Raw genomic sequence first — 24,879 nt, 5'->3', positions numbered from 1 at the left:
GTGTTCACATTTCTTCAGTTGTCATACTTTAATTTTTCCTCCTTCCCTCTCTTCTCCCTCCTACTTCTCTCCTTCCCCTTCAGTGCTGGGTATGGAACCCAGGGCCTCATGCATGCTAGGCAAGCACTCTACCACTGGCCTACACCATTAGCTGCTTACACTTGTGTCCTATTTTCTTCGCTTGAGTCCAATTTCTCCACTGTCTTGCATTCCCTTAGCCTCTGGTCTAGGCCTCTGCTGTGGCACAGTGTACCTTGCATGAGTTATCTGAGTACGAGTCTTCATGTGCCCCTCTGTGCAGCAATCTCATAGATGCGAGCATGGGGCCTTCCTTGGAAGCCTAGCTTTTTGGAGTTTAACATGCACTTCTCACATCTCAAGCACTCCTTAACCATCAGGTCGTTTCTTGCTCCCTCAATATCATTGTCACTAGTAACTTTCCCACCTAGAGCACTTTATTCTGAGCTTGTTTTTACTGTCACACACACACACACACACACACACACACACACACACACACACACACACACCCTCCCTCTGTGAGGCCTAAATAAACCCCATGAAAATGAAATGAAGAAATGGCCAATGTCAACTCAGTGCTAGGTGTCAGGTGTTCCACTGAGTGCTTCTCTACTATTTCATTTAATCCTCACAAAACCTTCATGAAGTGGGTAGTACCACCAGTGGTATTTCCATTAGTTGTATTTTACTGATGACAAAATGGGTAGGTACAAGGATACACACCAGTTTCCCAAATCACAGAACATGAGAGAAAGCAATTGCAATCTGGGTCTGTTTGCCTCAGAACCACACTCTACCCTACCAGGCCACACGTTCTCCTGATGCCCAGGATTGAAACAGGATCGTAGCCCTTTGCAAGCTTGTTGCCATTAGTAGACATGGCTGTTGTAGCCATTAGTCCATGAATGATTCTTCATATGAAGCCTGGTGCTTGTGACATAATGTAATTGCCTCCATAAATGTCATATTAAACAGATATCCAGAGGTCAAAGACAAGTGCATATTTCTAGTTGTCCTAAAAGGACAAAGGAATGGATAAGCTGAGCACCCATGCTTCTCAACCATGGCTGTACAACAGACTAACAAGGGAAATTTATATTTGTTTATAATTGATTAATTTGTTTTTATTGGTGTATATTCATTGCACATAGTGATGGGTTTTTTTAAAGACAGCTTCTTTCAGGCATATCATGTACTTTGACCATATCCACTCCCCATACCCTCCTGTTTCTTCTTCTCCCTCTTCTTCCCTCCTGCCAGGCTCCTTCTTTTCCTCCATTCTCCCTTTTCCTCTTACATCATTCATATTCATACACACAGATACACACAGATACACACAGATACACACACACACACACACACACACACACACACACACATATGTGGATATATCCACAATGGGAAGGAAGCTTTTAAAAACTATCAGTGACTGGGACCTTCCCCTAGAGTTTGCAGTTTGCCTGACCAAAGCCTAGAATCAGCATTTTTCCAAGGTCCCCTGATGATTCTGATGTGCAGCCAGGGTTGACTTCTGCTAGTGTGGGCCTTCTGTCCCAGGCAGCTCAAGGTTCAGCCCCCAGGAATGAGAGCACTTGAGGAGGTACCAGACACTAAAGCTAGACCGCTTGCAATAACTCACTAGCATGTGACCTTCAGCAAATGCCTTGACCTGTCTAAAGCCTAATTTTTCTTCTGTCAAATAGAGTAAAAACATGTACTTTACAGGATTGTTGTCTATATTATGTACTTTAACATATGCAAAGATCTTAAAACTCTACTTGACATATAGCAGGCACTAAATAAGTAATTAGTATTATTAAGGTCATTATTATGATTATCTAAGCTTGGAGAAGAGACCAGTATGCTGAAAACCAAACCAACCTGCTAGACTGGGATGCCAGATTGCCACTTGCTCAAATTATATCTTACTAGCAAAGAGAAACAGAACTCGGCAGACTATGAGCAAAAAGGCCTGAACTTAAGGCCTCTTCCGCATAAACCCAGGCAGCTGTGTAGGCTAATAAAGTGTAGCTGTTTGCTTCAGAGCCCCAGAAGGAGGAACACACTGGATTCTGCAGCATAATATCACCCCAAAGAAATCAAGGGAACCAGACCTCGTCTGTCACTATCAGTATAACCTTGGCCAGGTAATTTACCTCCTTGAACCTTAGTTTTCCTGACATGTCTACCAAGGAGAATGAAATGACCTTGAAGACCCTTTCCAGCTTATATAATCCTGGATGCTGCCCAGACTCCATGTTCCTTCCTGTCACTAGGACTTCAAACCTGCCGTTTCTTCTGTTTTGCTCAGTTTGTCTAATTGATCAGAAGAGCCAGCCTTCCTCAGGGAAATCTCAGATCCCCAGAATAAGCTTATCAAACACTTTTTGGTCATCTTGTCCTCCGTGGCACTTGATAAGCATTTGTAATCATCTGTTGGGTAATTGTGTCTTTCTTACCTTCTCTTCCCAGTCCCCATTGTGCTGTAACTATAAATACTACAGGGCCAGTGACCATATCTATCTTGACATGGATCTTTCCTCAAAGTCTACCAACATGTCTTGTACACAGTAGGTACTTAATGTATATTGAGACAAAGAAGGGACAAACTTACAGAAGATGAAAGTGATGAATAGATACTTTCAAAGCTAAGCATTTGAAAGTTTCTGTGATAAACTTCAGGGGTCTTCCAAAAGAGGTAGCATTTTGCTTACACATTCTTTCCAGGAGTACTGAAATAGTTAAACAATATTTATGAAGATGTACCTCATATATAACCTTTTTTTTGAGACAAGGTCTCATGTAACCCAGGATGGCCCAGAACTCATTATGTAGCTGAGGATGACCTTGAATCTTGAACTTCTGATTCTCCATTATGGGTATAGTCTACTACGTCCAAGTTTACTCAGTGCTGGGAAATTGAACCCAGGGTTTTCTGCATGCTAGGCAAGCACTCTATGAACTGAGTTACATTCCCAGTACCACATATCCGGTTTTGATCAACATATTCCTATTTAAAGGAATTCATTCTATAGCTATATCTGCATATGTATGAAATGATGATATACATTACAGGGTATTTGCTACCCTATTGCTAGTAACAGCAAAAGATCAGAAACAGTCTAAATGTCCACCAGTAGGGGACTAAAGAAACAGGACATCATGCTATGGAATACCATGGCACAATTAAAATGTATGTGGCCACTCCATCTAGATGGGTATGGTGTTATCTCCAAGACCTATTTTTAGTGAAAAGGACAGAATGTAGAAGAATATGGACAGTACATTGCTTACTACCTAAAAGCAGAAAGAACACAAACATGCACATTTATGTAGACCTTTGCATAGACCGTCTTTGGAAAGATACAGGTAAGAACATGGTAACCACAGTGTTATCTTTGGGGGAGAACTGGGAAAACTGGGTGGGTAGAGCACAAAGGGTGAGGAGACTTGAGTTTCAGTGTGCACTTATGGCACCTTTTAGATTGTACCGTGTTGTGTGCATGTATTCCCTACTGAGAAGAGAATGTTTCATTGTAGGGGCTTTAAGACAGAGAGACAAAGGTATAGTCCCAGATACTTTGGGGGCCTGAGGCAGAAAGATTGTTCGAGGCCAGGAGTTCAAGATGGCAGGGAGAGAAAAGAACGAGAAACAACAACAACAACAACAAAAAACAAGTAAGGAAAAGACAGTTTGTACAGCAAACAGGAACTTAGAACTTTGTAACTTATCACTTGCAAATGACCCTTACCTTCTGGAGATGTGTAGGCCTCAACCTGAAGGTAAAGCTGTCCAATTCCCAAACCATCTGAGACTTATATGTTCGGAAGGCAGTTCTGGTAAGAGGTTTGAATCTTTTGGCAAATCCCCAATGTGCTGGTTTGTTTTAACTGTCAATTTGACAAACCTAGAATCACCTGGAAAGAATCTTAATGGAGAATTATCTAGATCAGATTGGCTTGTGAGCATGTTCATAGGGGACTGTCTTTTTTTGGTAACTGATGTAGGAAGAATTAGCCCACTGTGGATGGCACCATTCTGTAGCCTGGGTCCTAAACTGCATTAGAGTAAAGGAAGTTAGCTGAGCTCAAGTACATGGAGGAAGAGAAGAAAAGAAGGGAGAAAGGGAGGGAGGGAAGGAAGGGAAGGAAGGACAGGGCCCATGCATTTACTCTCTCTTTGCCCTTGACTGTGAATATGATGCTTTTAAGTTCCTGTCTTGGTTTCCCTGCAATAATGGACTGTGAGCTGGAACTGTAAGCCAAATAAAACCCTTCCTCCCCTAAGTTACTTTTTTGTCAGGATATTTTATTACCACAGCAGAAATGAAACCAGAACACCTGGTTATTAAACGACAGCAAGAAGCCAATCATATTGCAGTAAAAGGACCTTTCTGTATTGTGAACCACACACCCCATGTCACTTTTGGTGTGGTTAGGTCCTATATAGCTGTCCTATAGCTGTGAAGCCCTTTCTCTGCAATGCTCTGAAGTAGGGACATTCACACAAGAGGGCATGGACAGCTGGCCCGAAGCAGCGTGCCTATGAGCTACCCTTGATCCTGCCAGGGTAAACGTCTCCCATTTCAGCATCAGGCCAGAGAGCTGCCCTGAAAGCCTGACTGGTGTGTGTGTGTGTGTGTGTGTGTGTGTGTGTGTGTGTGTGTGTTGGGGGGGGGCAAACACAGCAGGTTAGTATTGTGCTTGGACAGAGAGAAGAGGAAGAATTGGTGGCAGTGTAGCCATTGAGGGCTTGAAGTGGGGAAGCCCAGAGCACAGCTAGGCCTCCAGGAGGAAGCAATTGAGATGTTGAGATGCAAGTGAAAAGAATGTGAGGGAATATGAGTAGACTGCAGATGCCGACGTGCTTGAGCCAGGGGAGCCCCAGCACAGCAGCCATGGCCAAGTTTCATAACAGGCCACTATGACAGTGACATCTTGATTAGAGAATGTCAGTGAGTGAGAAAAACAAATTTGGAAGACGACAGTTTCCAGCACGCTGAGGATCTACAGATATATGTAGGAGTGATGCTTGCTGGCCTTCTTAGTATATGCTTGTTTTCTGTGCTGGGGATGGGACCCAGGGCCTTGTGCATACCCGGCAAGTTCTCTTCCACTAAGCTGAATCCTTAGCCTGTTTAATTTAATTTAATTTTCAAAATTTGGGCTGGTATCTCAGCTGGTAAGGCCACATGTTGTCAAGCATGACAATGTGGAACCTACTTGGTGGAAGGAGGTAACTGATTCCCAAGGGTTGTCCTCTGACATCCACATGCATGCCAGGGTAAATGTCTCCCATTTTAGACATACATACACATACACACATGCACAAACATAGAAAATGTTTTAACTCTTGAGACAGGATTCTAAGTTACCCAAGGTGATTCTGAAATCAGTCTATAGGCCAAGTAGGCCTTGAATTCATGATTCTCCTGTTTTAGCCTCTCCAGGCTTATACCACCAGGTCCAGCCGCACATGCCTAATTAAACTAACACAACAAAAGCTGGGTGTGGTGGTGCATGCCTTTAATCCCAGCACTTGGGAAGTAGAGACAGGAGGATGTCTGTGAGCTCCATGTCAGCCTCATCTACAGAGCAAGCAGCTGGGCCTACAGGGAAACCTTGTCTCAAACAATACAAAATGAATACAACAAAAGAATAATGAACTCTTCTACCACCCCTGCTCACAATTAGCTGACAAAATAGAGGGTCTACTAAAGTTTTGTGATATTGGTTCATTTGTGTATTGACAGTAAGCACAGAAACAGAAACCCACCTGGGCTGGCTTTATATGCTTCTAATCAGGGCTTCCAGGCAATCTATGCATAGATTCTGAAGAGGTGCTCCAAGCACAATATGAACAGCATTCGCTGTGTCCCTGGCTTGGATGTTCAATAACCTAATTCATAATTCAGTCTTTTGTACAGGTATATGAGGTAGGCAGTTCTCTGCCCTATGCTATACAGATGAGGAAGATGAGAGGTCCTGTGGCTTATCCCAATTCACACACAGGAGTAAAGGCCAGGCTGGAATCCCAGCCCATATCATAACCCCTCTGAGTTATTCTGCCCTAAGAGAGACACAGCCGTGAACATAAGTAATTGACAACTATATGGGGAAAAAAGTTGGTGGAAACTGGTGCTTCATTTCAAAAGTTGGCTGCAAGTGAGCAGAGCAGGTCAGCCCCAACTCTAGGCTCCATATCCTGATAGCATGGCTTCTCAGGTAGTTGCTGACCGTTCTTGTTTGACAGCAGGTGTTTTCTGGGGCCAAAATAAAGGTACCTTGCCTAACGGATGTTGAGACATCTACCTGGCTTCACAAAGCATCCTTTGCTTCTCAGTGCCAAGGCAATGCTATTCACTTGGACCAGACCTTAAAGATGACAGTGAGGAATTGAGACTGATGCGAAGATAAGGATCCCAGTCTCCTTCGCCATCCTTACAGCTCAGCACTAAACATTGTTTCTACTTCTAGACAGGTAAGTGCCTCTGTTAGAAAAAAGTTCTCTTCTTAACAAGAATAGATGCTGAGCCAACCAGGAGAGGCTGAAGTACGCAGAACTATGAAATTTGATTAACATCTACTAAAGGCTGGGACAGGAATTTCCTCACCCATCCTAGGGTTTTGCTCCTGCTTTCTATAGGACCCCAAGAACCAATGGTACTTTCTTCTGAGTCCTCCGAGCAGCCATGGTAATTTTGTGGCAAGCCAAAGGATTATGGCTGCTGAATGGTCTGTGCCAGTGGCTTGCTGTTCCTTCTTATGATCTGGCAGCTTCAAGTCAAAGCTGCAAATAGGGCCTTTCTTTGCCAGGCTGCCACTTACATCGAGGTATAGGATAGCCCAGTTTTCCTATGATTTTTTTTCACTTTAATGTGATGTAACCATCCCCTGGCCAAAGCTAGGCTTCTTACAGTCTTCTAACATTTCTGTCTCCAAATTCCTATGTTGAACTCCTGACCCCCATGTGATGTATCAGGAGGTGAGGCCTCTAGAAAGTAGTAAGGTTGAGCCCTTATGGATAGATTCATGCCCTTAAGAAAACAACTCCAGCTGGGCATGGTGGCAAACACCTTTAATTCCAGCACTTGGGAAGCAGAGGGAGGTGGTTCTCCATGAGATCTAGGCCAGCCTGGTCTACATAGTGAGTTCCAGGCCAGCTGAGGCTACAGTGATATCCTGTCTCAAAAAAAGAAACCAGTGAAAGCAACTCTAGAGAACTGCCTCCAGTATGGGAGGGCACAGCAAGAAGGTGCCACCTAAGAATGAGAAAGTGGAACTCACCCAATGCCAAATCTGCCTTGACCTTGAACTTCCGAGCCTCCAGAACTATGAGAAACCCATTTCTGTTGTACATAAGCCACCTGGCTTACTCTTCCAGAGCAGTTCAATGGATTCAGACAAGGTTCCTGTGTATCAGTTTCTCAGTGTTGCACACTGTTATTTTTTTGCCCCCCCCCCCCCCCGACTGAAGTTTCAAGCTGCCAGTTCTCAAGGTCTGGCTTCCCTCTTCCTCATTGGAGGCCAGGGAGTCAAAGTCCAAATTAACTAATTACATAGCATCTAGGAAAGAGTCCTTGTACCTCTTGGTGGGTAAAAGAAGGACCTAAGGAAGGAGAGCGCCAGGTTCAAGTCCCAGCTTCATCAAGTACTAGCTGTGTGACTCCTGGGCTGAAAGCTTCCCTTTCTCTGTGCCTCATTTCCCCACCTATAGAGTAAGAATCAGGATAGTACTTAGCTAGTAGGTTGATAAAGAGAACTAAATGAGTTAAGAACCTGCTTTGTTCATATCAATTGATCAACAAATGGTATTTATTATATCATTACAATTCTTTAATCCCAGGGCAGGGTTTTTCCTGTCATTACCTCCTCTGATGAATCTTCATGCTTTTAGCCTTGATGAAAAAGTCACCAAAGAAGAGCACGGATTCATATACATTCTTTTAGAGCTGTTCAAGTTCACATTTACTGCAAGCAATAGCTAAGGAACATCAATGAGATGGTGCTGTGATTTGTCACGCACCTCCAGGGCTCATGCAAAGTGGTGGGAAGCTGGCATGCATAGGAAGTGCACATGGCAATGGTGTGAAGATATTTTTTTCCTACTATCTTTTCTTGTTTGACTGACACAAGGTATCACTAAATTGCCCAGTCTAGCCTTGAACTTGCTCTACAGCCCAGGCAGGTCCAAAAATTTTTATCCTTCTACCTCAGTCTCCCAAGTGTTGGGATGACAGGCCTATGATACCATGCCTGGGTCTTTCTTGTCCTTTTAGCATGTTTGCCAATTTTGACCAGTTAACAGCTGTTGGTCTTGAGCTGGAGAGAACCTGATTGCAAGGGTAGGAGGTAGTACATTCTCAGAACAGCACATAAGTAGTGTTAGGGGACGAGAGAGGTTTCCTTAGAGCACCAAGTTTGGAAGAAGGCAGGCTTGGGTGTTCCTACCTTCAGCTTGGGTGGGGACAAGCACAGAGACTTGGGGTTCACTCAGTGGCAGCTAAAGTTCAATTCTATACTCAGGGAGATCTCCTAAGCCTGCCTTGAACTGCTTTCTTTCTTTCTTTTTTTTTTTTTTTTGGTTTTTTTGAGACAGGGTCTCCCTTTACCCCCAGCTGTCCTGGAACTCACTGTGTAGAACAGGCTGGCCTTGAACTCACAGAGATATGCCTGCCTCTGCCTCCCGAGTGCTGGGATTAAAGGCATGCACCACCACGCCTGGCTTGAACTGCTTTCATTTTTAAATAAGTATGAAGTGCCTGTTATATGAGACTGCATGATGTGAGGATAAACAAACCTACAACGTACTTCCCATAGGCAAAGAGACAAGGGACATAAAAGTTTATAATATAAGGAATCCTGTGTCCTGGGCTATAAGAGAACTGTTATCTAGAACTAGAAGTGCTTCAAATTGGGGGTATTTCTTAATTTTTGAATATTTATATACACATAATGAGATATCTTACGTTGGGATCAAAGTTTAGATATGAAATTCATTTGTGTTTCATATATATCTTGAAGATACCATGAAGGTAATCTTATGCAATCTTTTGTATTGCTATTTTTTTGGTTTTGTTTTTGTTTTTGAGACAGGGTCTCCCTGTAGCCACAGCTGGCCTGAAACTTGGTATGGAGACCAGGCTGGCCTGGCTCTTAAAGAGATCCACCTGTCTCTGCCTCCAGAGTGCTGGGATTAAAGGCATGTGCCACCATGCCCAGCATGCAATCTTTTTAAAAATATATTTTTATGCATTAAATTTATCTTTTATCTTTATATTTGTCTATGTGTGTGCATGCCCGTGCGTGTGTGTTTGTGTGTGCAGGTGCATGTGTGCTGATGCTTGTGTTTGGAGATCAGTGGACAATCTTGGGTATGAGTCCTTGTCTTCCACCTTGTTTGAGACAGGGTCTCTTTGTGGTTGCTGCTGCATATGCTGGGGCTAGTTGGCTCACGAGCTCCTGGGGACTCTCCTTTTTCTGCCTTCCATCTTACCATAGGAGTCCTGGGATTGTAGATGTGTGCTACTGTGCCCACATTTACATGGGTTTTGGGGATTTGAACTCAAGTCCTCGTGCTTGCGTAGTAAATGCTTTACCCTAGCCTGATATGCAATCTTTATAGTGTGGCTGCATTTTGATGGCAGTTCTTTCTCTTTACATGAGATCAGTTGTGGAATTTTCTACTGCTGGGTCATGTGGGTGCTCAAAAACTTTATGACTTTAGAGCGTTTTGGATTTCAGATTCAAAGCTAAGGACATTGAGAAGGAGGGACTACTTCTGCTTGGGAAAATAAGAGAAGGCACCAGGAGGTAACGTTGACAGGGAAGGAAGGGGAGGCAGAGCAATGTTGTTGAAATGAAAAAAGGTACAGCATGGAGAAAATGCTATGGAGAGGAAATTGGCAGGGTTAGAAGACACATGGGCTAACAGCATCATTTAAAAGGAGTTCATTACCCACAAACTTGGAATGCAACTACTATGCCCACGCCCATGGAGGTCAGTGAAACCCAGTTTTTGCCATTACAGAAAGGACATGCTACCAGTAACTCATCCTGTCCTGCCCTACAATCCCCTCCCCAGTAGTCTGGAGTACCTGTCTGCGCTGTGGTTTTTCCAAGAGTCAAACATCTGTCTTAAAACCCATCACCAGAAGATAGCTGCCTGAGGGGTGGGAAAAGCCAATATATTTATCAAACAAAAGCAACAGATACTGCTATAGAAGCAAACTCAGTTTAACCCTTAGAGACTGGAGTGATGCTGAGACAGAGGTAGCTGCAGGAACAAAGGCCTGTTGACTGGAATATAAAATACAGTTGGTCTGCAGGGCTTGGGGGAGGGGTCTTCTTTACTGCTGGAATTGGACTCTTGAACAGAGCAGAGGTCATAAAAAGGCATGCTTTGTTTTGCCCAGTTGGTACTTAATTTTTGGTTGCGACCCTGAAGAAATAGGGACTTAATTTTTGCTTGCAACCCTGAAGAAATAGGAAGATTTTACATCAAAATCTGGATTTAAGTCTCCCTAGGAAACTGGGTTTGCATTTCTAAATGACAGTCATCCTTGGAGAAGAGGAACTTGCAACTTAGCTGCAGCCTCCACTGGCTCATTTTACTTCTTTGGGCTATGCATATTTAAATGCTAATCACATTCTGTGGGCAAAGAGTTTAGCTCTCCAGAATGCTTTCAAAAGGCACGATGGCTCAGAATGCATTTGAGGGCTTATTGTTGGGGGCTGCATGCCTGTTCTCTGGGTTTTCCTAGCTCTCCTGTCTATCCTGCTTCTAAATTCCTACAGACATTTGATTTTACATCTACAGATACAAAGGGCCTCTGCAACATGAACAGCAAGGTTGGTAAGAGAAATGTGCCAGGCCAAGGACTCATCCTATATTCTCTAAAGGTGATAAAGAAGGAGCAACACAGGCAGAGCTAAAGAAATTCGTTGATCCAGAAACCCACGTGCTCTATTACTCAGGACTGATGTGAGAGCTGACCCTGGAAACAAGCTGCCTCGCCTTTATCTCAGTTCACTTGTTGGACGACAAAACTTGTAAGCTACAGAGCCTTTCAGTGCCTCAGTTTTCTCATCTGCATAACAGGCTCAGCTGGCAAGATAGACCAGTGGGTCAAGGTGCTTACTGCCAAGCCTGATGAGCTGAGTTTGATCCCCAGAACCCACATGATGGAAGGAGAGAACTGATTCCCTGCAAGTTGTATTCTGACATTCACCTGTCCCCCCCCAAATAAGTATACAAATGTAATAAAGCAGGCTCAATAACAACAGTGCCCACTTTGCACTTTGTACAGCTGTTGTAAGGATTGAATGACACAATGAACACAAAGCACTTGGCACAGCGCCTGCTTTATATTCCTGTTCAGTGCTGATGATCAGGTTTAGAACCAATCCTAGGGACCAGTATGAACTACAGTATAAGCAGATAAGGTCCTAGATTTGGGCAGAAGCAGTCAGAAAATGAATGACCAATGTGGGACAGTTAGGAATGCAGAAGGAACTGGGCTTTGGGTGGATTGGGTGAGGGGAAAGCACTCTAGCTGGGTGTCCAAAGCATTGATGGTTCTGAAAGGGAGAACTTTGGGAAGTCAGTTTTAGAGAAAGGAAGTCACTTTGATATACAGTAAACTGGGGGGGGGGGGACAATGAAGATGTGACAGCCCCATGACACTGTCCAGCAGGCTGTGAAAAACGTGGGTCCAGGACTAAGGAGGGTTGTTGGGGCTGAAGATGCAGAATGGAGCATGAAAAGCTCTGAGCAGAGGACCACACCTGGTTCGGCAAAGGCAGCTTAAGGTGGTGACCATCTCCATCTGATTGGAATCTGTTCAAGCAGGATGGGGCCTCTGTTTATTCACTGACCATATGTGTTCTGCTCAGTCAGCTATGCCACTTGGATACCACCTTTGTCCTTCATCGTATGTGCTTTCAGTTCAAATGCTGACCTGGCCCAATCCTGCTTACCTTGTGAGCTGTGGTAGGGTCAAAGTCCACTGGGGTATAAAGCAACAGTCTGACGGTTGGGTTTATATTTGATGAAATGGAGATACCTAATATGGGCAACAGGGGAGGGTATCAGGCAGAGTGGAGGGGAAGGAGAGAAGGGGCACATGGACCTTTTTCCTGACTCTTGCCAGGGCAGTGTTCCCCAGCCTGTCTTTCTCTCTCTTCTACATGCACCTGCCCATGGAACCATTTTTCTTTCTTTTTTTTTTATTATTTACAATACATTGTTTATTATTTTTATTTTATGTGTATGCGTGTATTGCCTGCACGTAGGTAAGTACACCCGTGCTGTGCAATGCCCACGTAGGACAGAAGAGGCTGTTGGATCCCCTGGTACTGGAGTTACAAACAGTTGTTAGCTGCCATGTGGGTGCTGGGATTCGAACCCGGGTCTTCTGCAAGAACAACCAGTGTTCTTAACCACTGAGCAATCTCTCCAGCCCCAGAACCATTTTTCTTTCCAGGATTCCTTGGTCCTGAATTATTAGGTCTTTAATTCTTGGCACACAAATTAATCACACAAACCAATCTTAGACATCATTTCCCCAATTCTGCTTGTTTTTTCAGTACAATAAGTGCTAATGGTATCTTGTGGCTCATGGTCTCAGCTAGCCGTGAAAAGGCTGGGTCAGGCTGTATCTGGAAGAGATTGGGCTAAAATGCACAGAAGCATGGAGCAGGGGATTTCAGGCAGGGTGGTGTTAGGGTAGACCAGGTAGAGGCACTTCATTCCATTTGTACACAGAACTAACTCCTCCCCTTCCCACAGAAAGTGTCTCAAAACATGCACATGCATAATTTATTTACCTCTTCATCCTATAGCATGCCAGCCGGCAGCTGAGCAAGAAAAAGAAAAACAGAATAAAATGAGTGTAAGCCTGGTGAAGGAAGGGCTCAGGTGGTTAAGCAAGACTTCTGATTATTGTCATTAAGGTTCAAAAGAGTTCCAGCCTGATGTGGCATTAAACAGACAGATTGATGTGTGCATGTGTGTTTGGATAAAAGCCTATTAGGACAACTGGGCACATAGACAAAGACGCCAGCCAGTGTGGGGGCTGAGAAAAATTCCCTGTCCACTTGGCGATCCACCAGACACCTGCTGTTGATTTGCTTCATGTTGGGCAGTTCCATGGAGAAAGCCTATGGAATGCAAATGTTACGATTAACAGTGTTCAGGTCACAGCAGCTTGGTTGCCCTGTACAAGTCCCTTGTGACAGCCAGTTGGCAAATACTACCTGATCTAGTGGGGGCAGACGGTTCTTATGGCTCTCTTGGTGAATTCGCATTGTGTTCTTCACAGAAAAAAAAAACTTTGGGGGTTTTCTGTTGCCTCTGGGCCCCTTACCTTCCAAACTTAAGGTGGATTCTGAGCTAGGATTGTGAGGTTGGTATAGAGCACTGAGCTGCTGGCTCACAGACACTTCCCTGGCTCAGAAACACTGTATTTACTGCAGTGCCATCTAATGGCCAGAGAAGGTAATGCATACCATATTTGCATTTAAAAGCAGCCTGTGGCTCTGTCCTGGGTGTTACTTTTTAAAAAATATAGTATGCAGAAGGTATTATATTTATTAATATTAAAATGAAAACTTTGGTTAAAAGCCCTAAGAACTTCCTATGTTTTCTGGTGACATTTATGAAGCTGTTCATAATTAGATGCCAATCCTATACAACCACTATGACTTTGCATTTATTTGGAAGCTGTTTTCTCTCTTTTCTTTTTTCTTCTCTTTTTTCTTTTGTTTCCTTTATTTTCCTTTCTTTTCCTTCCTTCCTTCTTTCAGTTTTTTTGTGTTTTTGAGACAGGATCTCATGTAGCCCAGGCTGGTCACAAACTGGCTATGTAGCTGAGGATGACCTTGAACTTATGATCTTCCTGCCTCCACCTCCCAAGCACTGGGATTACAGGCATGTGGCACCATGGCCAGCTTTGAAAGCTGTAATTTAAAGCTCTATGTGTGCATTATCTAGAAGGTTCCCATGTAAAGGAAAATGAGCAAAACTGCACTAAAAAATTCCCACTCCTAGTATATCTTACCCTAGTCTACGGCAGATTATTGTGGTGTGGATATAGTTTAGGGCAGAATGTAGTGTTGGCTAGATTCTCCTAGACAAGTCATTGAAGACAAAAGAAAGCTAAAGGTTTATGGAGAAGACTGAAATCCCTCAGCCCTACATCTAGTTATCACTGAACTTCATTTGAAGCCCTTTCTGATGACCAGCCTTATCCACAGGTTTCAAGGCCTTGGTTTTAGGGAGGCCCATTAGAGAGGCAGGGAGTTGAGCTCACCAAACTTTGTATAAAGTACACTAAAATACTGGAGACATGCTTCTTACAGTAAGAGAAATTCTTTGTGTGTGTGTGTGTGTGTGTGTGTGTGTGTGTGTTTTGCTAGAGACTGAACCTAGGGCCCTGTACATACAAATCAAGTCTTTTATCACTGAACTTCATCCTTAGCTCTAGATCCAGTCTGTTACTTAGATGAGGAAAAACTGATGGTACCGCCAGACTTTCCATACTCTCTTCCCATCCCACTTCTCTCAAGCTTTGTTTAATATGTAACAACTTGTTACCAATCAATAGAAAAGTCTATGTATCTCAGAAAAATAGGCAAAGGACATATAAAAACTTGAAGGTACGTAAACATACTTTGGATACAGAGCTTGGAGCAATTGAGCTGGAACTGACCTGGAAGCCCCCTCCCTGAAGACCAGCTCTCATGGTGTCAGAAGATATTATGTAATCTGCCAAGGGAGAAAACTAATCCATGGTCCTACCTAGCTGTAAAGCCTAATAAACAACAATGACTGGGCGAGCAAATAATATCTCTACTGGGTACAGTAGTGGCATTTTTGTCTTGGGGGTAATCAATAGTAATCTGATTGGATTTAAGGCCTGCTCAATGGGAACTCATGTGGTAAATATAGCCAAGTACACATGACTGGAGATGGCATAGACCCTAGAGAAAAACCTACTTTTCTCATATTCCTAGACTAACGTAATTCTGTACTATATTCTAAATACATATCCTATATTTACAGACAAGTGTACCTCTCACCCATCAAAGAAGCTTCTTTTTGCAGCAGACGGAGACTATTATAAAGTTCCACCAACTCGTCAAATGCAGAGAATAAATGTCTGTGAGATGCTCAGCCCTCAATGACACATCTGCAATGCAAACTCTACATCTAAGACTCAGGGAACATCACAGAAGTGGGAGCAGAAAGAATGTAAGAGCCATAGGGACAGGATACCTGCTCTTACTTAAGGCATTCTAGACATGATAAGGAAGCTACACCAATAGAATCTCCACCGTTTGGTAATCTAAGAAAATCTGCCTATAATAACAAAACCAGTTGACATAACGAGGTGGATGGGGGAGATCTCAAAGGGTCTCACCTTAAGATGAAGAGCTGCAGGAAATCAATGGATGCTGAGGGAGGGAGAATCAGTTTTCTCCAGGGAGTAGCTCCCTGAGAGGTTTCTAACTCCAAGTGGACAGCCCTAAACACAGGTACACAGGACCTCCACTAAATGGACTCAGTGCAACATATATATTTATCTATACATACATGTGCATGTATATGTAACAATACTAATCAGGGAAGGAGAAAGGAAATTAAGAGGAAGTGAGGCAGCATGGGAGGAGTTGGAGGGGGAATGGGAGGGATGGAAATGGTGTAAAGTCTATACTCATGCATGATGTTCACAAAGAAATTTTTTTTGGTCTTTTTTGAGACAGGATCTCCCTGTAGCCCCAGCTGTCCTGGAACACACTATGGAGACCAGGCTGGTGTGGAACTCACAAAGATCCACCTGCCTCTGCCTCCCAAGTGCTGGAATTAAAGGCGTGCACCATCATGCCTGGCCATCACAAAGAATTTTTTTAAGTTATAAAGAAATGCAAGGGACAGCTGTGAAAACCATGTAACCAATGAATTACAGTAAAAAAAATTATACCAAACCATTTTCAGCTATTTAAAAAAGTGACAATTGACATGAGAGTTAGGAGTGCAAATGTAAGCCTATGAATTCCCAGAGTGCAAAATTTATTAAGAGCTGGGTATGGTACCTCCTGCTTGAAACTCCAGTGTTCTGGAGGCTGAGGCAGGAAGATCTCAAGTTTGAACCCTGCATGAGTTACATCAGAAGATCAAGACCAGCCTGGGCAACTTAGGAGATCTTGTCACACATGCACACACAATTTAAAGTGCAGGGGATGTAGCTCAGTGGTATTTGACTGTCTCAAGTCCTTGGGTTCAGTCCCTAGTACCTCAAAAAAAAAAAAAGCTGCCTTAGACTTATCAGGTCTTGTGACCTATAAGCCAATTTAAAGAAATATAATGTGAAAAACACAAAGCATTATAATGTTGTTAAACTTAAGAATTAGAAATGGCTTCAATATTTTTAAAATGAGACATTTTGACTATTTCTAGCACACTCATATGGTGAAATAGCATTTGATAATTAAATTCTTAATGGCCCTGAACAATATCTGCTATGTAATAAATGGAAAAAACAAGGTACTAGTTTGTATTTATAGCCTGAACATAGCTTTATAAAGATAGATAACATATGCCAATACATAATACATGTTTGGACTTAAAAACAATTTTATTTTAATTTTATGTGTATGAGTGTTTTGCATGCATGCATGCATGCATATAAGTGTATGATGTGCATGTAATGTTTGAGGCGGCCAGAAGGTGTTGGATCCCCTGGAACTGGAGTTATGGACAGTTGTTAACTGTCATGTGTATGCTGAGAACAAAATCCAGGTCCTCCGCAAGAGCAGCCAGTACTGTTAACCACTGACCACTGAGCCATCTCTCAGTTCCATATGCACACACACATATACACACACACGAGCAGAAATAGAAGAAAAACCATTAACTCTCATTATCTATCGGTGTTGGGTTAGGGGTAATTTATTGTAATCCTTTTTGTACTTTACTTTATTTCCCAAATTTTCTGCAACCACATGTACACTCCTTTTTTTGGTGGGTAAACATACATAACATGGAAGTAATCATTTTAACCGTGTTTTAATATGTGGATTATTGAATTAGAAGTTATGTTATTTTTGAAAAAGCAGCACTAAGCAGGCTCGGAGTTTTGTGCTTGCACTGCAGCTACACAAATGTGGCACTGATTTATCTGGATAAGGAGAGGAAAGAAGCAACATAGACAGATGAAACATTTAATGAATTGGAGTGGCAGAGTGGCGTGTTAGCATGTCTTGTTTGTTTTGAGATAGGGTCTCCCAGTAACTTGCTAAATAGAGCAGGCTGGTCTTAATCTCACCGAGATCTGCCTGTCTCTGCCTCTGCCTCTGCTGGGACGGAAAGGTGTGCCCCCTCCCCCATGTGCCGCTTTAAGTCAGCTTTGGTAAGTGAAGTTCCTTCAAACTTTTTGGTATTGAATAAGCAATGGCCTTAACTAGGCAAAGTCCTGTGGATGGGAAATAGGAACCCAGAAACTAGAGGAGCAAGTCAGAGTCATGTGGAGAAAGCGAGAGCTGGGACTTCTATTTAAAATTGTATGCAAATGGCCCCAAATTTATTTCCACACAGTACAGCACTTCAAGAATGTATTGTTCATATAAGGGAGGTGAGGGAGGCAATCAAGTCAATGGAAGTGAGCAGAGTTAAGGGAAGATACAAATCCTGCTTGGATTTGGAGCCTCTTCCCATTTCCTGGATGTGGCTGTAACTCCCTGTCAACTAGGCTAACTTTCTTCATCAATAGAAATTGTCTTACTTTAGGCCACACCTGTTCTTCACTTTAAAGCCTCTACTATTTTACTTTTGCCTTTATGGTTAATAGAGAACATATTTCTTTGAGTAATAGTTAGGACAGTGCATGGCCAGATGCACTAAGACAGCAACCATTCGAAGTATAGCTACTTGCTGAGGGAGCCAGGGACTATTGGATCCTTGCTGGCTATAGTTCCTGGCTTATTTTAGCCCTAGCCAGTCAGTTTCACAGAGGTAAGGAAAGAATGCTACGTCCTTTCTGTGGTGGCAGCAAGAAGAGGGCAAGTTAGTGGGCAGCGTTTTGCAGTGTCCTCCTTTCTGATGTTACAGGAGAGAGAACCTTAAGTGATATATCCAGGGAGAGAGGAGAGAAAAAAGAGACTCATCTGGAAGCTTCCAAAAACATAGCTGAGAGTCTCAGGCATGAGTTTAAGTGAGTAGCCCTGAGGTTAGCAGAGGAAATGCCACAGAAGAAATGCCTGAGACCCAGTCTGCATAATATTTTCATAAGCAGTCCAGAGCTCTGGGGAAACTTGTCATTATTGGGGGTGGGGAGGTGGAGTGGAGGGGTGTGAGGGTGGAGATGTGGGATGGGGGTGTTGGTGTTCTTTGTTACCCACAAACACTTCAAGGTACCCACCCCCCCAGTCCTCACCTGCATCTTTCTCTTCACCGCGTCGAAGGGAAAGGAGAGGGTCTGGCTCACAGCAGCAGCCACACAGACATTAGCAAAGTTCTGCAGGTGAGACAAGTGGTCCCGGGGTCCATTCCAGATTTTCTCCAGGTTCATGTAAACTAGAAGGGAGCCAGCAGAGAATGGGACAGCACCTGGGAACCAAGGACAGGGAGAGACTGTTGTCTGGGGAAGGAATTGGCTGGAGCAAAGGAATGCCAGTGGGGGATGCGCAAGGGAAACAGGCGGGTCCCTGGACTGTTTAAAACCATTTCAACAATGGAGCAAGAAGGCATTTTCCTGGGGTGTGTGGGGGGGCACACACAACACTATATGGTCAAAATGCATGAAATGGTTGGCTAAAGGTTTGTGCAGTTTACTGCATATAAATTATAGATAAAAGAACCATAAACAAATATTGAGAGCTGGGTGTGATGGTGCACAACTAATCCCAGCAGTTGGGAGGTGGAGGCAGGACGGTGAGTAGTTCAAGATCATCCTTAGCTACACAGTAAGTTTGAGACCAGCCTAGGCTATGTGAGACACTGCCTCAGGCAAAACAAAACAAAACAAAACAAAGTAACATCCACCAAATACTAAACTTAGATTCAAAGTACACCTGTGGAAGGGTTTAGAGGTAGCCGTGCACTGGTTTTGCAACACGCATTGAATTCATCAGTGAAAAAGATGGACTGATGAATGGCTCTAAGGGATGCACAGATATGTGATAAAGCAAAAATATTAACTGGGGCACTTCAGTGAATATGTGGGTGTTTAAAATTCTTTGAACTTTTTTGTGTATTTGAATTTAAAAAAACCCAAATCCCAAACCCCCAAAACAGAAACATTGGGTAAAAAAGTCACTTTTATGGGGTTGGATAGATGGCTCAGGAGTTAAGAATGTGTACTCACTTACAAAGAATGGGAGTTTGGTTACCAGCATCCATGTTGGGCGGGTAACAACTGCCTGTAACTCCAGCTTCAGGAGATCTAACACCCTTTCTGGGTCTCTGCAGGCACCTGCACCCATATGCACATACCTATACCCATACCCATACATATACATGTAATTTTAAATAAAAATCTTGGTCTCTAGTGAAGAAGGAAGCATTCTATGGTATTTGTAGCCATGGAGGTTACCTGAGCTCACTTGGATTGTATTAGGGCCTAGCAGGTCCTATACATTGTATGGCATCCTCACCTTCATAGTAACTGAGATGGTGAGCAAATAATGCATAGGTGGTACTCTTGCAAATTTCCAGAAACATTAGAAACCATCTTCAGTTTACAGGTAGACTAATTTTCCTTCAAAAAGGAGATCTAGGGCTGGAGAGATAGCTCAGTGGTTAAGAGTGTGTATTGCTCTTCCAGAGGACACAAGCTCAGTTCCTGACACCCACATCCATATCAGGCAACTCATAAATGTCTATAATCTCAGACTAGGGGATCCAATGTCTCTGGCCTCTGTGGACACCTGCACTCATGTATATATACACACAAACTCACACACAACTAAAAATAGAATAAATCTATAAAAAGATGTTGACTAAAGGGGACAGGGCCAGGAATGTAGTTCAGTGGTAGAGCACTTGGGTAGCATATGCAAAGCCCTAGGTTCTATCCTCGGTACTGCAAAAAAGCCAGTAGAATACAAGTGGGATATTGCTTATCTTTAGACAAATGTAGTAACTATTTAATAAACATATATTAAAAATGACTTGGCCTGGTGTGGTGGTACACACCTTTAGTCTCAGCACGTGGGAGGCTGGAGAAGCCCGAAAATCTCTGTGAGTTTGAGGCCAGTCCCAGCTACATAGTGAGTTCCAGACCAACCAAGATTACATAGTGAAACCCTGTCTCCAAAAACAAATGAACAAAAACCTCACTAACTTTCCACTTATTTTCATTCAAAAACATTTGGCAAAGCTAGGCATAGTAGCATATGCCTGTGATCCCAACACTCGAGAGGTTGAGGCAAGATCACAAGTTTAAAGTCAACCTTGCCTACACAGCAAGTTCAAAGCCAGCCTGGGCTACATGAGATCCTGTGTAAAAATAAGAATTGAAGGAGTTTTTGCCATGTGTCAGGTCCTAAGCTAGGTACTGGGAATATACAGAAGAACAGGTTAATTTCTGGAGATATTAACTGTCAAAGACAAGAAATAGGTAGGGAACATATCCCTGATATGTGCCATATAGTAGGTTACTCAAGATGCTTTATGTACACAAAGATTAGAGGGATTAATTTTGTGTATTAGAACCAGGAAGGAATTAACAGAAAAGAGAACTCATTCGCTCACTCATCCACCCACCCACCCACTTGCTCACTCACTCTCTGTCTCTATGTGTTGTATTAGGGATTGAACATTTGGCCTGTGCATACCACTGAACGATATTCCCATTCTCACTCATTTTTTTTTAAACTTCTGAAGACAGGGTCTCAGCAAATTACCTAGGCTGACTTGATCCCTATATTTCAGATGGGCCTTGAACTTTCCCTCCTTCTGCCTCAGGCTCCTGACTAGCTGGGATTACAGGCCTGGCATTGCCTGTGATTTTTTTTTGTTTGAGATAGGAACACTGTGTAGCCAAGAAGGTATGATCACCTGTCTTAGTCTCTAGAGTGTTAGGATTAGATTATAGGCATATTTTGCCACACCAGACTCAAAAGAAAGAACTTTAGAACTGGGTCTTGAGCAATGAGACACTTAGCATCTGACACTGAGAGAGTGGAATGGCAGTTCAAGCCAAGGCTATGCATGCCATCAGGTCCAAGGAGCATGAATCTCCAGAAGGCACGAGTTTTTCTGTGTGGCTGGAACATGAGTGTAGGTAGAGGCATGTTACAGGATGCGATGAGGTAGGGTAGACTGGCAGAGGCCAGAACGAATTTTGGCTTTCCTCCTTAGCTAAGAGGAAGTTACTGGAAGATTTAAGGACTGCAGAACATTTGGAAAGATCATCCCCATCTGGTAGCAGCGCACAGGGCAGACTGGGGCACAGGGCTCAAGTAGGGGCACGAGGCTGCAGGAGACTCTGAGTCTGAATTGTGAAAGTCAGTGAGAACAATGATGATGTCATGAGCTAGGGTAGAAGAGATGAGTATGAAAGAGGGGACAGCCTTATGCATCAAAAGAGGTCAAAGGGGCAAGGCTTAGTGACCCAAGTGGAAACAGTAAGGAGGAGCTGAGGTGACACCTGAGTTTCTTCTGTCTTTGGCCACTATGAGAAAGGAGGCAGTCTCACTCACTAGGGGACACAGGAAGAAGAGAAGACTTGAGACTAATGAGGACATCAGATTTTGTACCTAGGGAGCATGGAGGTAAAGGTGTCTAGGAGAGGTATGATGCCATTAGGAACTGGCAGAAGTCAGGGGCTAGGAGAGAGGGCCCTGGACTCATAGTGTTAGGTTATTCCAGTCTGTGTGACCTTGGGACAGTCACTTAGTTTCCGTATCTACTTCCTTACCTGGAAAACAAGGCTTAAGATGTTATTCAAAGGTAAAAGTTAGATAGCCCTGCCAAGGTGGCACACACCTGTAATCATAGCATGCAAGAAGATAAGGCAGGAGGATCAAGAGTTCAAGGCCAGCCTGGACTATGCAGCAAGTTACTTCATGAGAACTTGTCTCAAAAATAATGGAGCAAGTTCTCATGGCTCAGCATGTAAGAGCACTTGCTGCTTTTGCAGAGGACCTGGGTTTGGTTTCCAGCATCCACGTGGCAGTTAACGACCATCCATAACTCCAGTTCCAGGGGATTAGATGTCCTCTTCTGACCTCTGTGGGCACTGCACAACACAAGCACACTTACATACATGCAGGCAATACACTCATACACATAAAATAACAATACTAATATTTTTTTTTAAATGAAACAAGGTGGGTGTGGTGGCACATGCCTTTAACCCCAGCAACTCAGGAGGCAGAGGCAGGCAGATAGTTGTGAGATGAAGGCCAGCCTGGTCTACATAGGAGTTCCAGGCCAGCTGGGGCTACATAGTGAAACCCTGTCTCAACACAACAACACAAGGGGGCTGGAGAAATGGCTCAGCCGTTAAGAGGACTGGCTGCTCTTGCCATTGCCAATACCCACATGGTGGCTAACAACCATCTGTAACTATAGTTCCAGGGGATTTGATGCCCTCTTCTGGCCTCCTCCAGCATTACATGACATAAGTGCACTTACATACATGCAGGCAATACATGAAATAAATTAAAAATAATACAATATTTTAGAAAACATAAAATAAAAAATAAAAAACAAGTGAAGCAAACAATAAAAAGTTCAATATGAGGAATAATTGTGGTGTTCTACTGCTCAGCAATGGTGACTATAGTTAACAATTATACTGTGCCTTTCAGAGTAGCTACAAGAGAGGTTATTGATAGATTCATCAAAAAGGAATGATAAATGTTTGAGGTGATGGATATGTTAACTGTCCTGACTTGATCATATGCAGTACATACATGTATCAAAGTATCAAATGATATCCCATAAATATGTACAATTATGTGTTTATTAAAAATAAAAAGATAAAACTTGAATGAGATACTGCATGCAAATCTTCTGGCAAAGTACCCTGTACCCACTGAGCATCCCCCCCCAAACATTAGTCATTATTACTAAAGAGATTGAAAGTCAGAGTATGCTCATGCTTGTTCAAGCCACTAGCCTCAGATGGGGTTATCTAGGGAAGTGATGCAGGATAAGAAAACCAATGTGGAAGGCTGGATGTGGTGTTGCATGTCTGGAATCCTAGCACTCAAGAGGCAGAGGCAGAAGGAGCATTGCTGGTTTGAGGCTAGCCTGGTCTACATGATGAGTTCTAGGCTATCGAGAGCTACATAATGAGACCTCCCCATCTCAAAAAATGCTGATATAGAGGGGCAAAAATAAAACTGAAGGAGGAGCCCAGGGAACAAACACATGAGAGCTGGCAGTGTCAGATGACCTAATATGGGCCAGGTGCATTGGCTAAGAAAGATCTGCCAGAGAGATGTGAAGACACTCAGAGCACGGTAGAAGCCGAGTCTCCAGAGGACAGGGTGATTAATCACATCCAATGCTGCATAGATGGACGAAAACCTTCTGGATTTGGCAAATGGGGGCCCTGTGTGTGTATAGCTATGTCAAAAGCTAGCTACATACAAAGACCACTGGAGACCCAGTTGCTCCTGCTTATGGATATGCATACACACTGAAGACTCCTTCCTTTGCCAGGTTGTGAAGGTGGCTTTGCATCCAGGCTTTGCTGAGCCACTTGCACTGTCAGGACTACTCCCCTCCCTGGGGTATCACTGGGCAAAGCTTAGGAGTGGAGCATAGGGATATGGTACAGAATGAAGTAATTGGCTCTCTATGGATTAAATCCACACAACCTTGAGATCAGTAAACTTGATTTAACTCGTCATGAAGGTATATAATACCTTTACATGTATCAAGAACAGTCTTTTCTTAGGTGCAAAATTCCATCTTACCTAAAATGGTGAGGGACAGCCCTCGATAAAGGGCCAAGAACCCTTCTTGTTGATAAATAGTAGTAAAAGCATGAATAAGCCCCCTGTAAGATGGTTCCAGCATGTTCTGCACAATCAGGCGGGTCTTGATGAGATCTGTAGGGTATGTCACAATGGTAGAAACCATGCCTGCGAGACTTCCAGCCATGATGGAGCTCCACTGGGAAATATGACCCAGGTCATCTGTGAACAGCACAACAAACCTGGGAAAAAAACAGAAAGTTCAAGAAATGAGTTCTGGATTGTGCTAGCATGCTGTACACTACCTCAGATATTTCCTAACATTTGGAAGTACTTTTCAATGTGAAAATTATCATAGTACCATATTGGGATTAATGAGTACTAAATTTAAATACCACTATACATATATAATGCTAGTTAGCTATAAGGAAGAGCTGCCCAACCTTGGATCTGTATCTTTGCTGAATTCTTCCCACTTCACTTTCAGCACTTTCCCCTTTCATCTCCAGACCTGTCCAACTTGCCTGTGGGCTGTAAATGCACAGAAGCACTTGGCAAGTACTAAACTGGAATGCAATCTTTCCATCTTGTTGGACCTTAAAGGAATACAATTTCTTGAAATGACTGGAAATTCCAGAAATATCACCCTTCTCCAGTACTGGGAATGGAACCCAAGGCCTTGCACACACTAGGAATATGCTTATATCAATGAACTGTTCCTCAAGTCTAGCATTCTAGAAGTTGAGTTTTAAAGATATACTAGTGTAAAGCCAGGCGTGGTGGTGCACACCGTTAATCCCAGCATTTGGGAGGTAGAGGCAGATGGATCTCTGAGAATTCAAGGCTAGCCTGTTCTACACATCAAGTTTCGGGTAAGCCAGGGCTTTAGCTACATAGTGAGACCATGTTTCAAATACATATGTTTGC

General features: G+C 43.3%; 2 protein-coding genes across 3 annotated transcripts in view; one reads left to right on the top strand and one right to left on the bottom strand.

Moving 5' to 3' along the window:
• The window catches only part of LOC103742847 (A-kinase anchor protein 17B), a 224,411-nt gene that overhangs the window by 29,948 nt on the left and 169,584 nt on the right, over nucleotides 1–24,879 (top strand). The gene's annotated exons all lie outside the window — the stretch shown is intronic.
• Slc25a43 (solute carrier family 25 member 43) overlaps nucleotides 1–24,879 on the bottom strand; it is a 45,345-nt gene that overhangs the window by 12,095 nt on the left and 8,371 nt on the right. Inside the window, exons 2-4 of one of the 2 annotated variants that reach the window (XM_017800875.2) lie at nucleotides 23,953–24,194; nucleotides 18,456–18,628; nucleotides 12,892–13,182 (exon numbers count right to left, since the gene is read on the bottom strand). In XM_017800875.2, coding sequence (XP_017656364.1) covers nucleotides 12,937–13,182; nucleotides 18,456–18,628; nucleotides 23,953–24,194 — 661 coding nt within the window. In that variant the 3' untranslated portion in view covers nucleotides 12,892–12,936. Of the gene's footprint in view, nucleotides 1–12,891; nucleotides 13,183–18,455; nucleotides 18,629–23,952; nucleotides 24,195–24,879 lie in introns of those variants that run through there. The other variant, XM_008844005.3, reaches the window with a different exon arrangement.

This window comes from Nannospalax galili, unplaced genomic scaffold, assembly GCF_000622305.1.
Source record: "Nannospalax galili isolate Female #2095 unplaced genomic scaffold, S.galili_v1.0 scaffold311, whole genome shotgun sequence".
In the NCBI taxonomy this organism is placed as follows: domain Eukaryota; kingdom Metazoa; phylum Chordata; class Mammalia; order Rodentia; family Spalacidae; genus Nannospalax; species Nannospalax galili.
Note: the sequence above shows the minus strand (reverse complement) of the source record. Positions and strands in the feature narration are given on the sequence as shown.